Here is a 26,809-nt window from a genome sequence, read left to right as displayed (position 1 = left end):
TACCCGACGGGGATCCCCGATACCTGATAGGGATGGGTATAGGGATGTAATTTAGTTCCCCGACGGGGATGGGGATTACAAGTAAAAACTGGGTACAGGGATGGGGATTGAGATCCCCGACAATACCCGTCCCGTTGCCATCCCTATCTGGAACCTTAATTGGTCACCAGTTTGAGGCAAGACAGGAATTGAACACTCCTTGCATTTACTCCTTGTGATTTAAGCTTTATTTCTTAGAAAAGCTACAAGGTTTCATAATTAAAGTTAGATGATGTTACACAAATGTAGGTGACTGGATTAACCTGTTTGGTATTTGATGTAATTTTATTATAAAAAGAAGGTTTTGCATGCTACTAGGTTAGTAACTCAAATAACTGTAGGACTGATGTAAGCCAATAATTTCTCTAACCGATTCAAAAGCAAAAGTGTGTCATAAAATCATCTATAGAATACGACCTAGAAGCAGTCATATAGCAAAGATATAAAGTTGGCGAAAAAACATAGACATTATATTAAGAGATCCAAATTTGTTATTCGAATGTCAAAGTACTACTGTAACCTAGGGGTAACTGTCATTTGACCATTCAAGACCATGGCAACATTAGCAAACTTTTAAAAATCACAAGCCAAGAATCTTCTTTGTTTCTGCATCTTGTTCAATGCCACAAGCTTCCATATCTTCCATAAGTTTGCTTGTTTCTTTAGAACTACACACATAACCTTGCAACAAAGCATGATACATTCCTCTATCAAGTTCCACAAATTTCTTCAACTTCTGCACAAAGGATTCGGCATCTTGTATGCTTGCATACTCACCAACACCGTGTAGCAGCTTTTCCACAACTTTTGAGTCCACTTTCCAATCTTTTCTCTCTAAGGGCAAAGTAAATGCACTTTCCATACAGTTGATACATGTCCCAATATCCTTATTCTTCAACAAGTCCACGGCCACCAAGCACCAACTACCAGGCATTGTCGCCTTTCCGTCTTTCAGCAGGTTATCAAGCAAGTCCTTTGCATCGCCACACAAATTGTTCTCAAGATACCCATCGATGATAATACGCGGGACTTGAAAATCATAAACATTTCCAGAGGAATTCCACTCTGTTAAAAGCTTTTTGGCTTCTTCAAACTCAGCAAGCTTAACCAAAGATTTCATCATTATGATGTAATCTCGATTAATCTGTCTCTTACACTGTGTCTTCTGAAGTCCCCATAGTCGGAGGAGATCCTCTTTGTTTCCTAATTGTGCTTGTAACGAAATTATATGGTTGTACCCGAGCGCGTCTTTCTCAACTAGGTTTTCAGCTTTCTTTAAGGCGGTAATCGCTTTATCTTTTAGCTTTCCTCTAATATAATGATTTGCAACAACCGCATACGTGTTCCAATCCATTATGATATTTGGATCTTTCTCCATATCCGTTAACATACTTTCCATACCCCCGATGTCCATCTTATCTCCAAAGGTATTTATACACATTCTATAGCTTAAATTGTCAGGGGAGATTCCAGACCTTTTCATCTCTTCCAAGACATCATTAATCTTATCGCTTTTACCTGTATGTATATACAGGCGCATGATGTCGTTATATGCGACCGGTGATAGGAAACCTCTTTCTTTCATTTTTTGAAAGTGGGAAAGAGATTTATCAGTTTCACGTTGACGGACATAAGAATGGAGGAGGGCACCGTATGTTTTATCGGTTTTATGTTGGTCATTTAAACCATTGAAGTATTTTTCAGCCTCGAGGAACCCATTGACCTTACCAATTAGGTCCAACTGCACCGCATGGTCTGTTGTTGTGAATGCACAAATTCCTTTTTTGTTCATCCACTCTGAAACCTACACAGCATGAAACAACAGTTAAAATATGTAGATGCGTACTTACAAGGAAAAATGTAAATTAACACTATGTTAAAGTGTACAAACGCTTTCATTCTAGTTAGTTGCTCTTACAAACGCTTTCATACTACATTGCTTATTATCGTAACACACTGTAACAAATTAAAAAAATTCAATAACAGTCCAAAAGACTACGAAAGTCTCTTCCCAAAGTTAATTTAGTAACCACTACGAACATTTTTGAGTTGGAACAGTTGGCACTTGGTTGTTTCCTCCACAAAATCTTAGTTTGTCAACTGAGCCCCGACACATCATTACTTCATGATCATCAACTCCAACACAACAGATATATAAATATAAAAACACTAAATTCTACTTAAACATACACAAATTCGTTTAGCTCAAGTTCACACACAGGAAAGGGGGAAAACATGAACAATAGTCAAATTATAAAAGAAGCAAAAAGTAACATAATTTTTATTTAGGCACATATTTGAAACATATCTACCACATTTCAGTTAAATGTATCAAACTATAGCCGAAAATCTGTACTATATATCCAACTTTAAATGCATATACTGTGTGCATCTAATCTAACTTTCAGATACTGTAAAATGTTATTGTATGCTATAAACCGGGTGCCATGTCACCCAATTACAAGTTTTTAGTTGGTCAGGCTCAGTGGCTGAACAAGGATTCAAAGTGAATCCACGCAAAGTTGATGACAACAAATATATTAATACAATTTTTTAGTGGCTTTCTAAGAATTCTTGGCACTTTTTGGGGTTCTCATTTCTCATCGAGTTGTACAAATACCACTTCATAAGTTTCATCGCTAAGAAAATCTTTCCAACTTTTAAAGTTAGCTACGTCACCCGTAGCACCAATTAAGAATACAGCCGTTTTTGAAAATAAAAATTACAGCTACCCATCACACAGTTCCACCCCTGGTCATATAGATAACATAATAACAATATGTAAAAATTATATACAATATATATAATATATAATAATGGAGTAATAATAAAGAGACCTCCAAGGCATGATGAAAGCGTCTACGCCTGCGAAGATCATGAACAATTTGTTTAACTTCTGATTCACGGACCTTATTCCCTTTTTGAATCCAATCATCTAATGTAGGCGTCATTTCCAGATTAGGGTTTCCAAGTGGACTTATTTTTGAATACAATGATACTTTTTTCTTCTTAATATTATTACTTTCATTTCCAGCAACTGCAACATCACCAAATGATCTTCTTGTGGTTTCAAATACAAGGGCGGCGGCGGTGGTTTTCATGTTTTGCAGTTTTCTTAATCGACTCGCCATTCCCAACATGATTGACATTGTCGATCTAATTCAATCAAATTAGCTGCTTCAATTCATCCGGGGGTTTTGATTAGGGTTTTGAGATGAGTGAGTCAGGGTTTTGTGAAAGGACCTGTACGCTTAGTTAATCAGCTTGTACTTTTTTGTTTTCTTATTATACTTTATGGGCTTTCAACGACAGTGAGCCCAATACCCATCACAATGATCCATTATTTGATTTTTGTCTATGGAAAAAGCCTAAAAGAGTAAAAAGGGAAAAGATTTTTACTACTCGTATTATGGATGTCTCCAAAGACAAGCATAATTTAACTAATAGGCTACATATTGTTATAGTTACAAACACTTTCCTATTAACTAATTTAACGAACTATATGGACTAACAGGCTATATATTGTTATAGGTCACCTAAATACCTAATAGCTTTGTTTCAAGCGCTGATTGGGTGTCTTGCTTTTCAGGAAAAAGATACAACTTAAAACTACCATTGTTTATAGAATAATAGTACTTATGTTTTTTTTTTTACTTGTAAAAAAAATATTATGTTTTGGATAGTTTAACTTTATTATGAAAAATGTTAAACAAAACTTTTAATGCTTCACTTAACGTACATAAAAAAAATGTATTTTTTCATATCAAAAGCTCGCATCTTGAATTTTATGGTAATTATACAACTATTTAATACAACTTCATTAAACTTTTTTTTCTTTTAGCAAAACCCTTCTATTATTATTATAAGGTATTGGGTCAAGAAGTGTATATTCTTATCACAAAATGCTTCAAATTAAAATTCACCATCACTACACAGACCAATTGATTCCATTAAGAAAAAACAAAAACCCGCTCCAATTACTTCCGTACAACATGAAGAGGCTTTTTTGTTTAAGTTCACGCACGCAAAGTGTTTGTGAAAATGCCTTGAAGAAGTACCACTACTTTTTTACCACCTTTTCTTCATCATCATCATCATCAACTGTATTACCCAATTCACAAACATCATCTCCAGTAATTAATACCACTGCAACAGAAAATAACAAGAAGAAACGAGTATTTGAAAATGAAGCATCAACATTATACAAAAGAATATCGCCAGTGGGTGATCCCAACATTTCCATTATACCAATTCTGGATCAATGGGTTCAGCAAGGAAACAAAGTGGAGCAGCATTCTCTTAATCGTATCATTACTACCCTCTCCAAATACAGAAGATTCAAACATGCCCTTGAGGTTTTCTTTCTCTTTATATATTTATATATATATATATATATTTGACCTTGCAATCGTGCTATAATTTTTGTTGTAAGTATCTGACTTGTGTTTATGGCTGCCATCGTATATGTCATTAAAACTAGTTACTGTTTCTAAATGTGTAATTTTAAATACGTATTTGTGTAGCCAATGTACAGTTGAATCTAAGTAATCGGCTCAAAGATATTGTCAGAATTTGGATATCATTTTCTTTATAGATGAAAAAAGTGAGCAATTAAGTTGAGTTATGGACTAAAACATGTCCAGCCAACCCTGCCAACGCTTCTTTTGTTTTCAGACTTTTAGTGTATATTTAGGAGCTTCACTTTGGGTGGTTATTAATCGGTTCCACATGTTATGCATTACAGAAACACATATGCCATACGCTAACCTCAGTAGCTACATGTAATCTTATGCATTTTCGTTTATTCTCCATTAGTTACTTAGATTTCAGGTAGTTAAATAGCTTCTTCACCGCTCCACAGCCTTGCCAAGTTGACCTGTTTTTCTTTTCCTTCCAGCGTTTTGGTTACTTTTATGTTGGCACTTAGTTAATTTGTTTAGGTGTATATACACATATGTAACCAGAAGGGTAAATCTCAAATGTTGTGAAGAAAAACTTCGTGCTTGTTACTTACACTGCTCATATTAGTTTTCTTTTTTCTTTTTTTCAGATATCAGTGTGGATGGCTGATAAACGATATATACCCCCTACAAAGGGTGACATTATGAGCAGGCTGCATTTGATTTATAAAGTTTATGGTTTAGGGAAAGCTGAGGAATTCTACAATAACATCTCACAGAAGTTTAAATGTTATGGGGTTGATACCACCCTTCTTAACATCTATTCTCTTGAAAAATCAGCCGATAAAGCTGAGGCCTTGATGCAGAAGTTACGTGAAACAGGGTGTCTGAAGACTCCTTTGCCCTTCACTATCATGTTGAATCTTTACTACAATTTTAGAAACTGGGAAAGGATGGATGAATTGACTAATGAGATGGAAAAGATGGGTCTTTATCGAGACAAGTTTGCATTTACCCCTCAGCTATGTGCTTATGCCGCTAATGGTAATATCCAGGGATTTAATAAGACCTTGGAGATAATTGAAGCAGATCCCCGTGTTGAGATGGACTGTAGCAGGTATCTTATGGTAGCAGATGCACTTTCAAAAGCGGGATTGGCTGAGAAATGTTTTGAATTACTAAAAAAGGTAGAAAAAATGGCCATTAAGACAACAAAGGGTAGATACAATACACTTAATTCCGTGCTTAGATTGTACGCAGATATAGGAGAGAAAGATGAAGTGCATAGGATTTGGAAGATTTTAGGGAATGATAAGATATATAATACGGGATATAGAAACATGATTAGCTCATTGTTGAAATTTGATGACTTTGAAGGTGCTGAGAGGATTTTTAAAGAATGGGAAGCAAAAGATTTGTCTTGTGATATACGGATACCAAATATTATGATTGATGTTTATGCTAAATTGGGCAACTTGGAGAAGGCTGAATATTTTTTGAACTGTGGAATTGCGAAAGGGGGCTCTCCTAGTTTTTATACATGGTATCGTCTAATGATCGGATATTTTGAGGATGATCAGATTCCTAAAGGCGTCGAAGCGTTGAAGAATGCAACATTGGCTCATCAATTCTCGCCTTCTGAGGAACTCCTTCAGGACAAGTTAGTGATACTTTTGAAGTACTTGGAAAGACGGCTAAATGTAGAAGAATTAGAAGGATTTCTGAATGTATTTGAGTTGGAAGGTATCTTCTCGTCAACTGTGTGCGGAAGATTGCTTAATTTCATCGCAATCGAGACTTTGGAAACTTAAACCGCTAGATCTCCGAAGGGATAAAAGCTCGACTCAGTTAGGCATTGTAGTTTGCCTCCTGCTAGAAAGAAAGAAAAAAAAAACACTTCCGAGTATAAAATAAGGAATCGACGATGGTATCTCAATTTCTTTGAAGATCAAGCAAAGCTAATGTGGACCTTAATTTAATTTGTATTTCATGCGTAAAAGGGAATCTAACTTTTATGATAAATTTTAATCTCAGTTATTAAAAGTTTGTTGTTTTTGATTAAAGTTATTTAAATATGCTTTTAAATAAAAAAAAATATAAATGTATATCTATTCTAGATAGTTAGATTCACATAAAACTTCCGAGTGTATATCATATATGAAAAAAATGAGTATGAGGCTGTTATACATTAAATTTAGGTGAAAAACCTATCACATATTAACATTTAAATATTTTGAATAAATGTTTGACCCCTATAATTTTTATGGTTAAAAAAAATATGTGGAAATACCCCAATCACATATATGTATATAAAAGCCAAAATAGTTAATGGCCCATTGGCCCAAGCACACCCAAATCAAAAAGAATTGCTAACCAATTTCCATATGTTTACGTCTTTGTCAAAATATTATTTTAGGCATGAAAGCTGACATGTCCATCTCAAAAATTCAATTTTAAATTGCATTTCGTATCATATTATTATTATTATATATGTACAATGTATGTAGTGTCATCATCGTTGTCATCATCACCATAACCATATATGATAGAAAATGTTAGGCGTATTATACATTTTTACCTAACATACCATTCATTCTTTATTATTAATTCCAACATATACATATAAAACCAAATGGGATGGGGATGGAGATGGTTGACATATGACCTTCCATCCAATAAGATTACATTTTTAGATCAATCATAAAACTACAATCTAGAAATCTGATATAGTAAACTATTCAACAGAACAGCTTAAGAATTAACCACACGATATTATATGTCAAGTGTAACATATTTTCAAATTCTGGATGATGCTTGGTCATACATAATACTTCTTTTGTACAATATCAACATAGTCGATGAACAACGAGTCTATCATAGTTGACAGGATTACTATATTTATGCTATGCTTTAATACTAATGTTTACAAGGGCCCCAAGATTTTATGCTACTTAAATGAAAGTGGGCCGGCACTCTTAATAGAGATTTGGACATCCCACCAATCCACCATATTATTGCTTGAATTAAGTGAAAATGGAGATGATAATTGTTATGTCAAGCAATTTGATATTCTTAATCGCGACATAATATCCTTATACCTAGTGTATAAATAGGTAAATGTAGAAATCGAGAGCTTAATTATGTAAACACTAGAGTCATGTTCGCGCAATGCGGCGGTGATAGTGGTGGCGGCGACAGGCGTCAGGCGGTGGTGTGAAGACGGCGTAAGTTATTAATGTAAAGATAATTGATTTAAAAAATGTTAGTTTTGTTATTTAAGAAGTTGAGAGATTAATGTTATAAGTATTTCATTAAGACTATTTTTGGTAAACCAAATAAGTTAAGTGATAAGTATGTTGAATGTGGTGAGTTTTTTAGGTACATGAAACTTGCAATTTGAAAGAAAAGGAGGGGAGGGAGTTTGATGTTTTACATAATAATATAGACAGAGAAGTATAAATAGATATAGATATTGGTATATGGCAATCTACGTTGTCACGATTGCAACATGTTATTATAAATTTATAATTAGAGTAAGTTGTAAAAAGATTGTTCTTTCATGATTGGTCGTTGTGTGAAACAACATAAAATAATTTCACGTTTTTAATCTGCTAGAAGGAACCCTTTAGCACTCTTTTGAGGATTAGTTTATGTCGGCCAACTTTATCTCTTGACATTTTCTTCGCAATATTACAAATTTTGATAAAATTATGATAATTGTGTGTCATAGATTTGTACACTTTATTCTAAAAGCTATATATTTTGGTAGGTATATCAAAAAATGTGATATGTTTATGGCTAGAGACAGAGATGTTGAATTTATGTATGTATGTACGTATATAGAAATTAATGGATATACACCATAAATAGAGTGGGGGGCAAAAATTTATACAACGACTTGGAAGATACACACCCACCCATATCACGAGATGGGTGTTTTTTGCATTTTGTGTATGTCACTATGTCAGTATGGGCTCATACTTATCTAAGTACTTGAATGTCAACATCCATGTATTTTTATATACAGTTGTGTTATAATACTGTTGCAATAAATCCATGTATTTGTACAGAGGGGTGATATATCTACTAACAGTTTTTTTTTATTATTCATAATAAATATATATGTTATACTATACGGTTTATAACTATTATAAAACATACATTGTTGTGAATGATAAAATTTGTTATAGATATATCGTACTTCTCATTTTTATATACAGTTGTCTTATACTTGTGAAAAGAAAATATAATACAAGCACATCATTTTAACTAGGTTTGTGAAACTACGTTGCAAGAGTCCTTATGTCATTTACATTGCAAGGACACGTGAACAGTGAAAAATATCAATCGATTAAGATACTTACATATACATAGGAAAGAAAGAAAGAAATTGCTCACTATTGTCTTCTGTGGGTTTTGAGCCTCAATACCTGACGGTATATAGGAAAAGTTATGATGTAGGCAGACCTATCCCTACCAAGGTGGTCGAACCGACATATTTAAGTAAGTGTAACATTTGAAAAACATATCACCAATACTAATTAAGCATACGTAGTTTGTTGAGAAGCCGGTCAAACTTTGTTAGCCATTCCCAAGTTGTTATTTTTTAATGGGTAATGATAAATCTTTTTAACTCATCCTTCTTATAATATTTTTAATATTTTTGTTTCATGTCAAGTGTAATTTATTAATTTTCTCTTTTAGTCTTTACCTTTGATTATACATGTGTTACCTTATGAAGACACAAGGTAAATAAGATTAAGACTTTAACAGAATTAAGGGGGAGAGGAGTGGTGTGGTTGAAAATTTCATCCCTCTCAAATTCCACCAATCAAATACTTTTAACTCAGTTTTTCTTTTCAATCCTCTCAACCATGTTCAATGACATTCATCACCTTTTCAACCCTCCCAAATTTATTTATTTTTCTTTTACAATTAATTTAATCAAACAATTAATAAAAAAAATATCATTTCACTAAACTTTGAAAGAAATATATATTTATTGATAATAACAACAAACATAATCTTAAACAAAATACATTACTTATACTAATAAAAGGTATAAAAATACAACTTTGAAATCTAGGATAAGTTTTTTGTAAAAAAAGTAAAAGTTAAGGGAGCTAAATGAAAATTTTAAATTTAATAGGTTTGGCATTTGACTGCATCTTCCCTATTGTATATACAGATCTCATATATACAGATACAACGCCTGCAAATTTAATAGTTTAGACTAAGAGAAGTGGAGGTTAAGGGAATGCCCCTCCGCCACTCCTTGTATGACATGTGTCCACCATTAATCATAAGGGGTATTCCCCTCATTATGTTGGAGTAGAGCATTCCCATATAGGGGCATTCCCCTCTTTATATATATATATATATATTATAGGGTAAAAAATAAAAATAAATAAAATAAAGGTTGAAACAAAGGATGAAGACAAACCTGCTCAAGGAAAGGTGGCAGACACAAGTGGGCTTGCACGCAAAAAACAAAAAAAAGCATGGCAATCCGACGCATTCAAAATCGGAAAGGCTCACTTTTGTAACAGGCGGAACGCCCCCCGGGGCCGAGGGAGGGCTTTCCAGGGCGTTACGCACGAAAAAAGAGAGAGGGAACGGGCTATTCCTCACAGTCTTAGGGAGAAGCATTTTTTTTTATGTAGCAACCGTCAAAAGCACAATTCCCCACACTCCATACGCTCCCCCAACGTTCGAATATCACCAAGCCGCAGCTGGCTTTTTAGCCGTCCAACTCGAGCCCGCCTTCAAGCCGCAAGGATGGCGATGGTGTTTGCTCGAAGGGTTGAGCAGCCCTGCCTTCATGCCGCTGCCACTCCTCTCCCCATAAAAGGTAGTTGTAGAGAATCTTGCACCAAACACGTTATAGGAAAATAGTATCTAGTGATCCAATCAATGTGCATCGAAACTTTACAAGCAATATATTGCTTGATATTTACATATTTTATACTTAACAGACACACATATGAAACGAATCTGATACATCCAAATGGATTTAAGATAATGATTGATTAAAGCACTGCCGAGCAAATGCATGATTTCGTGTCATAAGAATTTATAGCATGTAGTGTCCAAGTGGCATTTGATAGTTGGGAATACTTAATTGTCAATCATGTCATCAACATGTTATAATTAAGACACGATATATTAAATAACAATATCCAAGGCTATAATTTATAGCAAGCTTTTAATCTTTTGATAAAAGTTTTAACACAAAAACACGTTATCACGATTTGCCCAATAACACAAACTATGCGTGAGGTTTTAAAAGTGTACATATGTAGTATGCAAGATCCGTGGTCCTAGCAGCACAAGTCATTCCCGATGATAAAGATAATGGCAAAACTTCATTTTATACAAAGCTTATACAAAGCATATATATAATATATATCTGTAGTCTCAAATGTACACATGATGCTATAAACAAGCATACAAAACTGCACAAGATGGGTCAAAAGGCTAACCCTGAAGACCCATAGCTAGAAGAGCAAAAGACACAAAAATAGGCAGCAGTAAAGAAAGATGGTTAATCTGTTTAGAGATCTATGTAACTGCATCTCTTGCCTTCTTAATCTAGGGTTGTTACTCCCAGCTAAATGGTACGAGTTTGGAAATGAGTACAAGCGTTGTGAGTTCCCAAAAACACGAGCATAAATCATTTCTCCATACATCCATACATTCTGATTATTACTATCAATACCCTGACTGTATAAATGTGGGGTAGAGTTGTAACTTGCATATGGTGTTTGATGAGAATCGCGATAAGCAAGCTGTCGGGTTGGGTTGGGTGTGGACACGATAGATGCACGCGGTCGTGGTGGGATAACTGTATTTGATGGTTTGGTGTCAGGTTCATTGTCTGATAACGTCTTGCCACGTCCGTAAAGTGGGACCACTGAGGTCTGAGATATTTCAGACTTGCAAACAGGGCAGAGTGGATTGTTATCTGATTCGGTAGAAGCGGCCTGGGAAGATAGCCATTGGTAGATACAAGGCCAGCAATAGAGATGGCCACAAAGAGTGACTACAGGGTCCTTAGCATAGTCAAGGCAGATACTGCAGTCAAAGCACGGCAAAGACCTTTCAGGTTTTAATTCATTGGCTACATAGTTTTCAAATTCCATTGCCATTTTGATGCAGCTTGCAAGCTTGTTTACTCCTGCAAGAAAATAATGTTCGGTAAGAAGACGTGTTCCATAGATCAAGACAAATGTGCATAGAAGCAATCAAGCAAACGATGTAGATCGAAAGGTACATCAAACTAAAACAATAATTAAGTGGAACCCAAGTCCAACTGCCAAAGTTTTTCATTGAATAAGGAACTCTTTTTTGAGTCTCCAACTACCATCTCTTGAATAATAACTATACAAAGTTTTACTCTGTGCAATGGCTGGCAAATTAGCAGCAAATACAAAGGAATTATCTCACATCAAACCAATATCACGTACAAGTAAAGAAGACTGTATCTTAGCACCTAGATCTCATCTTTCAGATCATAAACAGGACGACAGGCCCTATTTTGTGGAATGTTGATATGCTTTCCCCTTACGATAACACATAGACATGACTAATACCGTGTTCGGTGGCATGTCATAAATCAACTTATATGGTCCTTACAGTATCTTTAACAACTGTATAGCATGTGATGTTTTGCAATTTCATGACAATACTTCAAATTGAGGAAAAAGCGATTACACGTATCAACATCAGTACACGGATTTTACTTGCTAAAGTAAATAATATAACAAAATAAACCAGCAAACTTTCCACAAACAATGGGTCTCTATCATCATCCCCTTGAATTAAGTTTAGTCCACAACTTTTTTCACAAACGGATAGCTCGAGGAGGTGTGGTAGACCCATATTCACAACTCACTATTCATTTGTTCACACGGAAAAGTGGAAAACATGATGGCCAAGTTTCATTGCTATTTTTGTCAACTACACAACTATATATCATTTCAGGCTTAGTACAAACACAAGCTTAAGTTTGTTATCGTGTTAGATCAATGGTAAACATCCTTGCCTCTGGAGACAGAGGTCATGGTTTCGATCCTCATCCCATGCAAAGGTTGGAGGGCCTTTTCTACCATTTAGGTAGAAACTGGAAGCAACCTCTCTACTTAGGTAGAGGTAAGGTCTGCCTACATCTTAACCTCCCCCATACACCGTCAAGGTATTGGGGCTCAAAACCCGCGGAAGGCGGCACTGAGCAGTTACTTACTTACTTACAAGTTTAAGTTTGTTATCGTGTTGATAGATGACTAGAAACCTTCATGAGCAACATCTAAGCAGCTAGCTTATGGTTCTATATAACAAGTAAGACACAACATCTAAACAAAAGTACGCTATAGAAAAGCTTCAAATTGCTCATACTATATATATATATATATATATATATAGTAAGGAAAGGGAATCCTATGATGTCACATATTAAGAAAAATACAAACTTATTAAAAATAGTCTTATACCCGTGCAATGTGTCGGCTCACGAAGGTAGCTGGAAAGGAACTAAGACACAAGTTTGGTGTGGTAGTGCGCGTCTAAAGGTTTGGTGTTTGATTATACAAGCGTTTGGATATTAGTTTACCTCGAATATAGCTAGCCCCCTTGGTGGTTTATGCTTAATTTATTGCATTTTTTTAAGAAGATAAGCAATGACAAACAGTCTTGCACACAAATAAAATTACTTATAAGCTAATTTAATTATTATTTTTTTTTTAAAAAAAAAAAGCACTTTTAAATAGCTAGGTAGGTAAAAACACAATCCCAAACACCCTCTGTTTACTAATACACCCTTGCATAGAAACAAGTAGTAGTAGTAGTATATCATCATTTACTAATTTTAAACGCACCGACAATTCTTAGTTCCTTGAGTCAATAATAATAATACGAGTAATATTTAATTAATAGAAATCAATTTCATGATAAACATCACAACGTGTCAACGTGTCTCATATAAAATATCGCTCCTAATTTAAATTTAAATGATAGATATAACACGATGCTCATCCATCATTTATTATTTCATTTTATATTATCATAGCTATAGCTACATATATATATTTAATACAAATCTGAAAGACCGTTGTTACTCAAATGAAATAATAATAATAATAATAATAAAAACAACAATAAATATTAAGAAAAGTGAGGAATTACCTGATTAATATATATCAATAATAATGATATCAAGGAAGATATATATGTATGATGATGATGATGATGATAAATAATAAGGAAAGAGAGGTTGTGTTTAATTCAACAGCAGAGCAGACACGGTGGAAGGAGAAGAGGTTACTGGGGATGAATGATTTTTGGAAAGTTTGTTTTGTTGGTTTTGGTTTTGGGGTTGGGGGGATGGGTTTATAAACACAACACACAAACACAGACAAAGACTTTATACAGTGAATGGAGTTATTATGCGAGTAGTAGTATTATCTCATGTGGTCCCCTCACTCACACCACCCACTTCTTAGATATTATAATATATATATACATATATAGGGACTTTTGAGAACTTACTTTTTTTTTAAAAAACCTTAAGAACTCTTAAATTATATATTGGATCATGTGTTTTTTTTATTCGTTCACATATGAAACGTTATAAAAATGTATGTTATAGAAGAAAGTTTTTTTCAAAACCTTATGTATACCCATTTGATCACATGTGAACGAAAACGTGAATATATTCATTCACAATGTCACAAAAGGCTATTTTGAAGGGTTTTTTAAAAAAGTTCTCCTACAACATACTTTTTTACATCATTTCACATGTGAATAAACAAAAAAAAACATGTGATCCAATACATAATTTGAGAGTTCTCATGGTTCTTGTAAAAAAAATGGTTCTCAAAATAAGGAAAGTCTATATATATCTATATATATATATATAGAGAGAGAGAGAGAGGGAGGGAAAAGGGAATATAAGGTTATCCGGCACCTAAGCTTAGGTGTGTAAACCCTCACATACTAATATTTTATTATTTCTTCTTTAATGAATAAATGCATGGGCCCCCATGATTTTTATGGATTAAAAAAACAATTTGTGAGTGTTCCACACCTAAGCTTAGATACCCGACAACCTTATATTCCCATCCCCCATATATATATATATATATATATTTAAATGAGTTCCTAACGAAATAACCTAATAATTCTACTAATTATGAGATGATGATATGTGAAAAAATCAGGGTACAAGATTGGGAAAGAAAATGAGTTGATACCACATATCACCTTATTAATGTATTAGGAGGATTATTAGGCTATTTAGTTAGAAGGATTTATTATTTTCCTAATTTTTTTATCATGTACTCCGTATAATATTAGAAAAATTCATAAAATAATAAAAATGTCAATAAAAAAAAAGTTTAATAGAAGACAAAACTTAAATATTCATAAATTCTTTTTAAATTTTTATGAAAATTTAAATTTTCAACAAAATTCTTTCATTTTTAAGAGAAAAAAAAATATGTGTTTCTAAGGCTGTCCATATAAATAGCCATGTAATGTTTTGTTTAAAGGATGATGATTTATACACTATTACCTTTTTAACTATATATCATTAAACATGTTTCATAATATTATATTCAACACCACATTAATACATATTTAATGATATACGGTTAAAAGTTGTTTGTGTACAAAACACCACCCTCTTTTAAAGAAATAGCCAACCTAAAGATGATGTTTGTAGGTCACCCCAGTCTACCAAGTGTGGGTATTTAGCTTAACTATACGAAACAATACATATATACTCATATATTTTATATGTACGAGAAGTGAATATGATATTGTATCCCATCTAAAAACATTTTACGTCTTGATTTTTTAATATATAAAAATCATGGGATTCAAAGTATATATATTTACTTTTCAACAAATATAGGTTCCATCAATACTTAGATGAACCTAATATTCACTTTTAGCTTCACACATACATGGTATAATATAATGTTGTATACATAGTTGTTAAACTCTTATGAGTGATGTGTCGATTTTTACAAGTCGAGTTAATTTACACCAAAAATGAGTTGACTCACTAGGTGACTCGTTTTTGTCCATACTCTTACGAGTCGCTGTGTGAATTTGGACCGAGTCACGAATCGCAAACTTATAAATATTGTAGTTTAATACTATGGTTATATATAATATCTATTATATTTATTGTTACATTACCTTATGTGTTATCTATGTAGTTTTGATCTTTTTATTGCATATTTGACGATAAATTGTAAGTTTATGAATCAAAACTATTGAATATGCAATACTTTGGTAAATCTATTAAGATAATGAACTTATACTTTGTTTATAAATACATCAAATATATATAATTATACTATTAATGTAATATTTAGAAATGTCTTAATTCTTACGAGTCGAGTCACATTTTGAGTCACGAGTTAAAAATCACATTTTTGAGTAGAGTTAAAAGTTACTGAGTCGACTGTATATGTTATGTATGGCTAAATATATTATAAAGATATCACCTTTCATTATTTTATGAATAAATCCACAATAAGTCAATAATATCTCATGACATACTACTCCGTATTACATTAGGGCGCGTTTGGTTCACAGATTCCATCACTGATGAAATTGGAATTGAATTCCATTCCGTAGTACGTTTGGTTGTCAAAAGATGATAGAATTTCATTCCATTGGAATGTAAACATTCCATCAAATGATGGAATCTCCAATCCATGGGTTATTGGATGGAATTTCATTACTTCATTCTCTTGAATTTTAAAAAAACAAAAAACATTCCATCAAATTCCATTCTTTCGGAATCTAATTCCGTTGCAAGATTTCATTCCTCACAAAAATATTCTGTGAACTAAACGCGCCCTTACTCTTGTCATTTTATGACAACCATTGTCATTTTAAGTAGATGGAAAATTTGTTAAATCAACAGTGTATTTGAAAAATACATGATTGTCAAAAGTTAAACCTAGCTATAAGGTCACATGGACTCGTGATTTTTATGCTCAAAATTAGCTAACAGCAATGTTAGTAGGTTATATACTTTAATTCATAGTATCATATTGATGGATACAAAAGCTGAACATTATTCTTGCAAGGAAAGTTAATATTACACTAAGTATTTATTTATTAACCTATAATAAGGTAGACTCATGTGTTAAGTTTATATGTATAGAATAATAATCTTATTATATTATTAAAAAACTATATAGAAAAAAATGCATCAAGTAATTTAAAATTGTTTTTGTTTGGTTAGGAATTGAATAAAGTATTGGAAGCTTCTTTTAGACCTCAAACAAATGACAAATCTAAGAAGGCTCGCTCGACGTAGCTCTCCACATGTGAACACAACGTGTCCCATTAAAGATGGCGATGCCTATGCCTATGCGGTTATTGCCTATTTCCGAGTCTGACTCCTTGTATTTTTTACATATATATGAGTAGTTGTTACAAAAGATAAACTTTTTTTTTTGTAAAGTTAATTTCGATTTAAATGTGTTGGAGGCAATTTTAACCAACAATTCATTGGACCTCCAACCCCTTCCTCATGGAAAATACCTTGAGATAAGAAACCCAAGACTCGAACCCCAAACCTTGGGGAAAACTCACCTCTGGGGCCCACATAGTGGATTTAGAAGATACCCCTAGATTATAACTTGCAGTAAACGTATGAGAATCATATAAAAAAATACATACATTTATAAAAAAAAAAACAAAAACAAAAAAACAAAAACCTAACATAATAATAATAATAATAAACATTGAAGGTTTTAATAATTGAAAGAATAAACAATAAAATAAAAACAATTACACGAACTAACAATAAAAACAGAAATACATTTCTATATCTTCATTTGTTTTGAAAGACTACAAATCGGATATTTTATTTTTTCTTTGATCACCTTCAAGTGTGTGTGTGTGTGTGTATATATATATATAACATAGTTATAAAAAAATTTATAAATATTTTGTATCTTAATATTAGTAAGTAAATATGTATTAGTCAATCCTCGGAATAAATTACACCAAGTAACATATATATAAAATTTGTATATAACACGAGATCATGATTCTAGTGACAACTTTTATAACATTATCCAATCATCATACACAAAAATATATTATTTTATAATATCAATCTCTGAACTATACAAATTCTCATTTTTGAATATATTTTTGAAGATATTTCTGTAACATGAGCTCACGATTGAAAAGACTTAATAAAAAGAATCGAATTATTAAGCATACAAGAAGATAGATATTATTATTCTGAAAAAAAGTTTGAAAGTTTAATTAATATTGTGTTTTAGTTTAAGCAAATTAATTGAAGTTGAAGGACTAATACTATCTTTTTTAAAAATTTAGTCAAATATGATGTAAGCAATAAATTTAGACAAAGATGATATAAGTAATATGATCTAAGGGTGGAGAATAAAGATGAAATTTTAATGGAGGGTAAAGATTAATTCATGTTACTATTTAATTTTTCTTTTTTAATATATATTAAAGATAAATTCATGGGGATTGATTAATTCTTTTAATTTATTAGTCTAAATATTTTTTTAATTTACTGGACGATGATATGTAAAAACTTTAAAAAGGAGATTTGTCATACTCATAAAGTATTATGAGGATTTTATACTAATATTTAGAAGTATTAATCATTTTCTTAAATTTATGTCCTCTTCTTTACTTTGAAGGGTTTGAGTTTTGACTTTTTAATTTTAAAACGTCTTATTACTAATCTTTTAATAAATATAACTCATGATTAATCTACAAAAGTTAGTCCGAGAGCTTTTTTGCAATATTAGATTGGTGCTCGCGCAATGCAGCGGCGGTAACGGTGATGGTATGGTTATTAACGTAAAACTAATTTCGTTGCGGTCGGAGATGTGATAAATTGTTGCGTGGGATATGAAAGTGGGGAAGGAGGGGGACGAATTTTGGGTTAGGCTTTTGCTATGTGTTTATGCGTGAGGGAAATATACATGTTGATTTTTTTTGGCCATTTTAGTACAATCTATAAAATAAAAATAAATATGTATTAAGACGAAGGTTGAATTTTTTTTTTAAGGGCATTTTCGTCACAATCTATAAAATAAAAATAAAGATATATAAAGATGAAGGGTAGATATGTCATGTTAGGTTCTCACAATTTAGGATGGGGAAAGAGAGTTTGTTTTATAAATGAATATAGTTGATGAAACCCGGGTTTTTAAAGTTAATTTAGTTATAACACGAACACTTTCTGTTAATATCGGGGGAAAAATTCGGATCAATATTAGAAAAAAAACTTGAATGTTAATGTTGATGACTATTCACTTATTATATATATATATATTAAAAATTATTTATATAAGAAAAAAGGATGAAAGTTTGAGATCTCTTATATAAATAAAAGAAAATTGTGATGATGTCATCTTTATTAAAGGAAAACCTACGTGTCATTGTGAGATATTTTCTTACTAATTATTTGTTTTTATTTAATTAACTTATGACATCATATCTAATTAAATTTTGATTTTCTATTCCTTCATTAAATATTTTTACTTTTAAATATTTTAATTTGCTACATGTGAATGGGGTTTTATATATATACATTTTTTTACAAACATTTTTTGGTAAATTAAAGTAAAATTTTTTTATCTGCCCGCGTAATACGCGGGTTACTAAGCTAGTATTTAAAGAAAATAAACATTGAGTTTAGGGTAAAAAAATATAAGAAAATAAAAATACAAAAATTTATGATGTCATATTTTTTTTAAAAAAATAGCTTTTGAAAACAATTTGTTTTATTAATATAAGAGATAGATATAAATAGATTATTAGATTATGAAGACTTGTAAAAACTAAGTTTATTACGATATTTTCTTTCAAGTGTATGCATATATCCGTTATTAAACGTAATGTAAAAGTTGGACATCTACTATAATGGACGAGCATGGTACCTGCGCAATGTGGCGGTAATAGTGGGGAATACGGTATACTTTATTAGGGATTTTTGGTAGTTACGTAAAGAAAAAAAACAAAATGGTATAAAGACAAATAAGGTATTTCAAAGACAGAAATATTTAATAAGGGGATGAGATTTGCTTTATTAGAGAATAGAGATAGATATAACTGATCACTTTTTAAAAAATATTATTCATCACCCAAACCTATAGTTCCGTAATTAACAAGTATGAATCCAAACTCTAATATGAGTTCTTTAGTAAAGACAAATTAGTATCACATAAATTCATTAAGTTTATGAATATGAATAATTATAATAATTGTATTCTCCTTAAGTTGTTTTAGTTATCCATTCTTTGTTCTGTGAGCGATTGTTTTTGAACCATGTAAGCTGGCATTCTCATAAATACATACTTTTATCTAAAGTAGAAGCTTCCGAGTTAACTCAGAAAGGCAATTAGGCTTAATTTCAGTTTCAAGAGTACATAGAGTAATTGATTGATTGATGTGAACCATACGTGTAGTTTCAAAATTTAAACTACTTACAAGCTGAAAATTTGAAAAACGTAAACCACACAAAAACTAATGGCTGAAATGTTACAACTACCAGTTATAACTCTTGTATTTAATTTATTTTCTGTTTATGATTCTAATATTGTCACAATAAAAAGATGTTAGATACCATCTTATTAACTTGCCGAAAAATTTGTTATGATATTGTAAATCGTGGATTCTGTTGCCAGTATGGACATTTTGTAAAATACGCTAATTTTAAACAAACTTGTATAGTAGCATACTGGCATTAGAAATCGTTATATAATTGGCTTGACATACATAACATATTATTATTATGGAAAGATGATCCGTACTGCAGACTTTATCTAAGCTTAAGTACTGCCACTTTAAAAAAAGTTACAAATTAAACTTTTAAATTTGATAAATATACTTAGCCCCTGAATTTTACATAATCCTCCATACTTTACCTAATATAGGTACTGCATGTTTTACCTAACATTTCTCCTTATTATTTAGATTTGTCTAACATCTATTATTATTTAGATTTGTCTAACATATATTATTACATTTATAAAACCATAAATCTAACTTCATAAATACATTTTAAAATGTGACATGTGTTTAAAAGAGATTGTTATGTTTTGCATTCCTTATATTTTAAACGTATTTATTCGAAAGTAAGATAAACAATTTAATTCTAAAAAACCTTTATACGGAGTAATAGACAAGTGCAATACGAGTATTATTTTTATGAGTGTTGGTACATGAATTACTGATAAGTTTAAAAACAAAGTTTAAACTTCTAGCGCAATATAATAATTTTAAACATGGTTTTATGCCGGGCGTAAATCTGATTTCATATTTCATTTCGTTTCTGTTGTAGACAATCAATTGAACTCCACGTCGCTATAATTATTATTTTCCCTTTTTTACAAATATATAATATAAGATAAAATATAAGTATTGAAGACCACATTTTTAAACGTGTCACTTTCAACTCGCATAAATTTCTACTTTGGCGAATTATTGAGAAGTGACAAATCTGATATTTTACAAAATGGCCCAATTGTCAAATGTAATTAGCCTTTTCTAGAATACAGCATTTTCTCTCGCATCAGTCAACTGTCAATATACAAGTTTTTGGTGATACTGCTTCGAGAAGCATCCAAATTGATTTTCTTTGTGACACTGATGCATTTTGTGAATGCGCTGTCAAAACTAACCTTTGTTGTTATTTATATCGCTTGCACACGCTTCAGATGTTGTCTGGCTCGCCTTTTGTGCTCAGAGAGAGGAAGGCGCCGATTTTGATCCTGCACATGCACAGGGAACGTAAAGTGTCTAATAGAATACAAAAAACAGATTTTAACGGCACATAGTATTAGACCGGAAAGATCATGAGAAAATATAGCGGTGGATATCTCAACAAATTTACTTGTGAGCTGTGAGTGGGTCATCGGGTATATACTTTCTTCACTGGTCAAACATGTAAAAGTGAATAAATATAGGAAACATATAAAATGGGTTGAACCAGAGTCATCCAAAGTGTATATATGGTGTGTAAAACATTTTCGTTGGTTTTACTCACAAATATAAAGTCATAGGTAATTTTAAAACTTCCAGAATATAAAATATTTTGGGTCAACAGAGTCCAACCTGTACATGAAACATACCCATTATGACCACTACTAATTACCATCCCACCCTTGCCACATTCAGGAAGAACTATTGGTCAAAAAAGGGCTGAAAGTGTAACACGGAGGTATATAAACATACTCCAATTTCTGTTTCGCCGCTGCAATTTGCGCATCTAACTTTTGGTGCTCCATAGGGGTACATAAGCAGCACATTACAACCTCCACATATGAGTTGCCCTACTTCGTGTTCTACAAAATAACATTAATGTCAAGATGAAAAAACACAGAAACAACAAACCAATATCTATATTCTATATCTATACTATATTACTCATATACAGTAAATCTCATTTGAGTTTCAAAATTGAGTTTTAAGTTTCAATATTGAATTTTAAGCTTCAACAATTTATCAAAACCACATTACATCAATAACCTACACTACTTGCCGCCGCCACCACCACCAATTGCCCCTGCCGCTACCGCCGCGCCACCACCACTCGTCACCACCATCACCACCGCCACCATTACACCCCCGCATTCGCGCGGGCATAAGTCTATACTGTTTAAGATGCCACCGCTAATGGAGAAATACAAAAAGAACATTGTTGATCTATTATGTATAAGCATATAGGGATAAGAATGTACCTTCAAGAACATAATTTTCTTCCAGGCAACAAGCACACTCAACATATCGAGCACCTCTTGGATAGCTAAGCAACCGGCGGCAAGAACCACACACCATTTGTCCCATTTCTGTAATCATATATAAGAGTACATGAATCATATATAATAGAAGTTTTCGTTTATTTATCTTTTTAAACAAAGTTTATGTGATTTTAGTTCAAAGGAATCTCTTGTGCTTAGAAAAGGAGTCTATTGTTGCTTCATTGTACCACAAAATCCACATTGGACATACAAACTACTTTTCAATCCTAAATCAACGTGGAAGTTAAAGGTCTATGAAATAATCATTTTACCCCACAATAAATAGATAAAGAAATAGTTAATCACTATAACACTTAAAAAAGAGCTCATTTCACGAAGAAAAAGACCAATGTAAGAATACTCATTTTATACTCACCATGATGATCTATCGTACTTGGTGGTTTTGGTACTAATATTTGTGGTTTAGTTGGAGGTATTGACCCCTGACTTGGAGGTGGTTGAGAGCTTTCTTCAATAATGTTGACATTCTTTTGGTCACACCCAATTCCTGCACCTAAACATGTGCACATGTTAGTTCTAATGCATATGAACATGTTTAGATAGACTATCTGAAAAAAAAAACACGAGGCAAAGTGAGCATGGGAAGGGTCAAATCAGCTTCAGGCCAAAATGGCAAATATTCGGGGACAACTTCATATGGTTAATTTGGATCGAGATGGGTTCACCCACGGACAAATTGTCCTTTTCTCAACATTTCATAAATGTAGTATTATCTAAGTTCGAACAGATATTTTAGAATAATGATCCATTAATCTTTCAAATTGTTAGCATTTGAGTATACCTCGAACAGAATTCACACCAGTCGACCGATTTCAATTTTTTAGCTTTTATTTTTCCCATATAAACTATAAAAATATAACCCCATGGCCTCACTTTAAAACCAATCTTAAAAAAAACAAAACAAACAAAACAAACAATGACCAAGTCCATATTTTTCATTTTGCATCCGTATAACCTAGTCAACACTTAACATGTCATACAACATGCGGTACACAAAAGTAGTTATTTCATCAACCCCTTTTAAATGAATGTATTAAATATTTTGTCTACTGAGTCGACCAACAAACAGATGTGCATATCTGTTTAGCCACGAAGAATAAATTGAGCTAAAAGACATCATTAGAAGGATCTCTGAAAATCTCCATAAAAACCCACATCAGGTGAAAGTGGTCACTGAATTGAGAGCAAGGGACCACATGTTGTTTCCATGAAGAATAAATGGACCTAAAATTGTTAACTCATTATGCTAAAAAGCCTAAACAAAAAGAATAAGATCTAAATACCATTTAATGGATATACACATTTCAAATGTATCAAATAATTAATTAATCATACTATTAGATTAAAACTTAAAATGAACAAATTCATACACTCAGACGAATCATTTAACTCACTTCGGAAAAAACGTTAATAATGTACCATCTGACAATCAATGTTGCCTCTTGAAGTTTAGGCTTAATCTGATGGTATTTCAGCATTCACTGTTACTCTCTTTATAACACACACACACACACACACCAAGTAAACGGTAAAGTGATAGAATATAGACTTGCCTGAAGGAACCAATGGTGATGGTGGATTTGAAGAAATTTTTGATTGCTGTTGAGGAGTGGATTCCCAACCTGGAGGGGGGCCATCATCTCCATGTGTGTCTTGTTGATCATCCTTCATCTTTGAGTCTAACATGTTAACAAGGTTGTCAAACGAGAAAATATGAAGAAAACATATATAACTTGATTTACTAATAAAAGATTTCTCTGACTGACCTGATGGAGGAGTTGTTGAACATGCGGGTTCCGGTTTAGGATGGTATTCAGAAGGACCTACGAGTTGTGACCCACTGCCTTCTGAATATTTTTCTTCAACTTTTATATCTGAGTTTTCACATATCATAGGCGTTGTTGAAATTTCGATTAATATTTACATAATCAATAACTAGCAATAAAGTGTTATGATCATTACTTCAAATGAATCTCATTTACTACATTAACAACAAAAGGATTTACCTGATGAAAGTAGCTCTGGTGCTGGACTAACATAAGTATGTGGTTGTGGTTGGGAGTTATCTTTATTCTGGGTATCTTCTTGTACATCCTCCATCTTTGAATCTGATATATTTAGTTATATACTCATAAGGACACATGCCTTACCTGAGATTACATAATCTCCTTTCAACACTACGAATGTATTCTGATCTAGTATCAGAAAGGGATCTAGAACAATGTTTTCCAACAATCTTCCATATGGTATGTACAAACTAACCAAATTACTCTCTAGTGAATCTAAATGAATGGAGATTCAACAAAACTAACTTATCATCGAATACCTCTTAATAATGACTATAGATGTTTCGTACAATTCATTCATGATTTTTCTTGTAAGAAAATTTCTAAACTAGATGAAATAAGTGTTCTTTGACTGACCTGTTTGAGGAATTGTCGGATGTGCCACTTGTAACATGGACTCGGGCTGACATTTGTAATCCCATCCGGGTGGAGGTCCTTCGTCCTCTGAATCTTGTGGGTCCACTAATATTTCTGTTTTCTTGGTTGCTAATTATAGAATATCATGTAAGTTATTAAAGTTATCGACTTATGGCTATTTACATGTTCTAACGCAAACAAACGGTAACTACCAATAAAAGACTATGATTAGTTCTTCAAATGAAACTCGGTAACTACAATAATGTAAAAAAGATACCTGATGAAACTATTTCAGGTACTTGACTATAATGTGCATTAGAATCTGGTGGGAGACCATCTCCATTCTGTGCATCTTGTTGTCCATCATTCGTCTCCGTCTTCATATCTAAAATATCTACTTGTTAGGACACATACATCACACCACAACTAGACCACTTTAATTTTTGAAAGGAATTCGAGACAACAGTTCCGACAACTTTAAACATGCTAAGTACAAAATAACTAAATTACACTTCACAAACGCAAACACACTAATTTTATTTGGGAAAAAAAAAGAAGTAAAAAAAAAAGGCTTAAATTTATCAACTAGAAAGAATCTCCAACTGACCTGATTCAGGAGTTTTTGGACGTGATGGTTGTGTTTTGGGTTCAGACTGCCATCTAGGATCCCATCCAGGAGGAGGTCCATCGTCCTCGGAGTCATGCTGTTCCACTTGAGTATCTGTTTTCTCATTCATCAATTCTTACATATCATGAAGCTAATTATGATTATTACAAATATATACATACTCTCTTTCAATATCCAAATAGTAACTAGCAATAAAGTATTACAAGCAGTCGAACAAATGAACCACCGTTACTATGATGGTTACAAACATTAATTTTGTACCTGATAGGTCTAGTTCTGGTGCTGGACTAGGATGTCCCTGTGACTGTGGTTGATCTTCATCATTCTTGGCAGCTTCTGGGACATCCTCTGTTTTTATATCTGAGATAGTGAGATGTTTACTTGTTAGGACACATGCACCTTAGTCCTTATCACATGTTATAAAAAGAGCACTTTAAAGATCTAGAAGCACTTACAGGCAACATTTTCTTGACATATTTACACAAGTGTAGATTATTACTCAAGTCAACATTTAAATATGAGGGGTAATTTGGAAGCAATATCTATATATAATGGTATGCTCCTCGCTTTGTACAATGCCCAATTCATACCAAGACTGAAGTTAATATACTAAAGAGTGGTCTAAGTCACCTGATTGACGAGGTGTTGGACATGCCGTTTGTAATTCGGGTTCAGGCTGACGTTTGGATTCCCATCCGGGCGGAGGTCCGTCATCATCTGAATCTTGTTGATTCTCGTTTATATCTGTTTACAAATTCTCATTCAAAAGCTAAAAACAGATTCAATATATGAAATGAATGTTGCCCACTAAAAGTAAAATAATAATACTGAAAAAATAAATAAAAATTACCTGATGTAACTAAATGTTGTGCGGGAATAGGATGCACCTGAGATTCTTCATGTTGGTGGACATCATCCATCTTTATATCTAATCATGGAATATATAAAAATTGAAATCTGAGCTTCAAGGTTAAGTTTGAGTTCAAGCACATTTTTATTACTTTACTTATATAATAAATAAATTCACAAACAAGAGAGACAGAGTAAGAATTAAAACCCTAATAAATATATAAGATAGAGGAAACCTGGTGAATTGGGGAAAGAAGAAGAAGGGAGTGGGGGAGTAGGAGGTAATATTGGATAAGGAAACTCGTCGTCGTCATCATCGTCACCGTAGTCAATCATTTCTTCATCTTCATATTCCCCTTCTACTTCATCAGCTGCTGCTGCTGGTGGAGCTCCGTCGTCTTCTTTCTCCATCAGATGATCGTCTCAGCATACAACGCCGCCGACGTGGACGTCTGATTATACAACTACAGTAGGAGGGAGAGGGACTGAAGTGCACTTTTTTTTTTTTTTATAATTATTTTTATAAAAAAAACGTCTTGTCTTCTGTTCGTTATATAATCAGGGTGTACTGTTTGTTAATCGTGCGCGTTTAGGTCGAAGGATACTGAGAAAAAAATTTTGAATCCAAAACCACCA

The 26,809-nt window shown here is 32.7% G+C and overlaps 4 protein-coding genes across 5 annotated transcripts; 1 reads left to right on the top strand and 3 right to left on the bottom strand.

The window, feature by feature from the left end:
- Positions 1 to 487: 487 nt before the first annotated feature.
- On the bottom strand, positions 488 to 3,279 carry LOC122592856 (pentatricopeptide repeat-containing protein At4g21705, mitochondrial). The gene is made up of 2 exons (XM_043765173.1): positions 2,877 to 3,279; positions 488 to 1,843 (listed from the first exon to the last, which is right to left on the bottom strand). Exons 1-2 carry the CDS (start codon positions 3,186 to 3,188, stop codon positions 620 to 622), a joined length of 1,536 nt encoding a protein of 511 aa, XP_043621108.1. The 5' UTR covers positions 3,189 to 3,279; the 3' UTR covers positions 488 to 619.
- Positions 3,280 to 3,912: 633 nt separating this feature from the next.
- On the top strand, positions 3,913 to 6,502 carry LOC122593337 (pentatricopeptide repeat-containing protein At2g20710, mitochondrial-like). Its single transcript, XM_043765732.1, has 2 exons — positions 3,913 to 4,394; positions 5,090 to 6,502. The coding sequence occupies exons 1-2, from the start codon at positions 3,942 to 3,944 to the stop codon at positions 6,248 to 6,250; spliced, it is 1,614 nt and encodes a 537-aa protein (XP_043621667.1). The 5' UTR covers positions 3,913 to 3,941; the 3' UTR covers positions 6,251 to 6,502.
- A 4,280-nt stretch (positions 6,503 to 10,782) lies between these two features.
- On the bottom strand, positions 10,783 to 13,817 carry LOC122594058 (E3 ubiquitin-protein ligase RMA1H1-like). The gene is made up of 2 exons (XM_043766537.1): positions 13,620 to 13,817; positions 10,783 to 11,616 (listed from the first exon to the last, which is right to left on the bottom strand). Exon 2 carries the CDS (start codon positions 11,585 to 11,587, stop codon positions 10,937 to 10,939), a length of 651 nt encoding a protein of 216 aa, XP_043622472.1. The 5' UTR covers positions 11,588 to 11,616; positions 13,620 to 13,817; the 3' UTR covers positions 10,783 to 10,936.
- A 7,033-nt stretch (positions 13,818 to 20,850) lies between these two features.
- Positions 20,851 to 26,766, bottom strand: LOC122592826 (pollen-specific leucine-rich repeat extensin-like protein 1). 2 transcript variants are annotated; one of them, XM_043765140.1, is made up of 14 exons: positions 26,410 to 26,766; positions 26,175 to 26,252; positions 25,955 to 26,068; positions 25,586 to 25,684; positions 25,304 to 25,417; positions 24,974 to 25,081; positions 24,697 to 24,825; positions 24,280 to 24,381; positions 24,040 to 24,147; positions 23,827 to 23,952; positions 22,629 to 22,766; positions 22,193 to 22,300; positions 21,687 to 21,796; positions 20,851 to 21,223 (listed from the first exon to the last, which is right to left on the bottom strand). In XM_043765140.1, the coding sequence occupies exons 1-14, from the start codon at positions 26,582 to 26,584 to the stop codon at positions 21,146 to 21,148; spliced, it is 1,587 nt and encodes a 528-aa protein (XP_043621075.1). In that variant the 5' UTR covers positions 26,585 to 26,766; the 3' UTR covers positions 20,851 to 21,145. The 2 variants fall into 2 exon arrangements, with proteins under 2 accessions (XP_043621075.1, XP_043621076.1); XM_043765141.1 differs by having other exon boundaries at positions 22,629 to 22,760.
- Between the last annotated feature and the right edge of the window lie 43 nt (positions 26,767 to 26,809).

This window comes from Erigeron canadensis, chromosome 3 (assembly GCF_010389155.1).
Source record: "Erigeron canadensis isolate Cc75 chromosome 3, C_canadensis_v1, whole genome shotgun sequence".
NCBI lineage: Eukaryota > Viridiplantae > Streptophyta > Magnoliopsida > Asterales > Asteraceae > Erigeron > Erigeron canadensis.
Note: the sequence above shows the minus strand (reverse complement) of the source record. Positions and strands in the feature narration are given on the sequence as shown.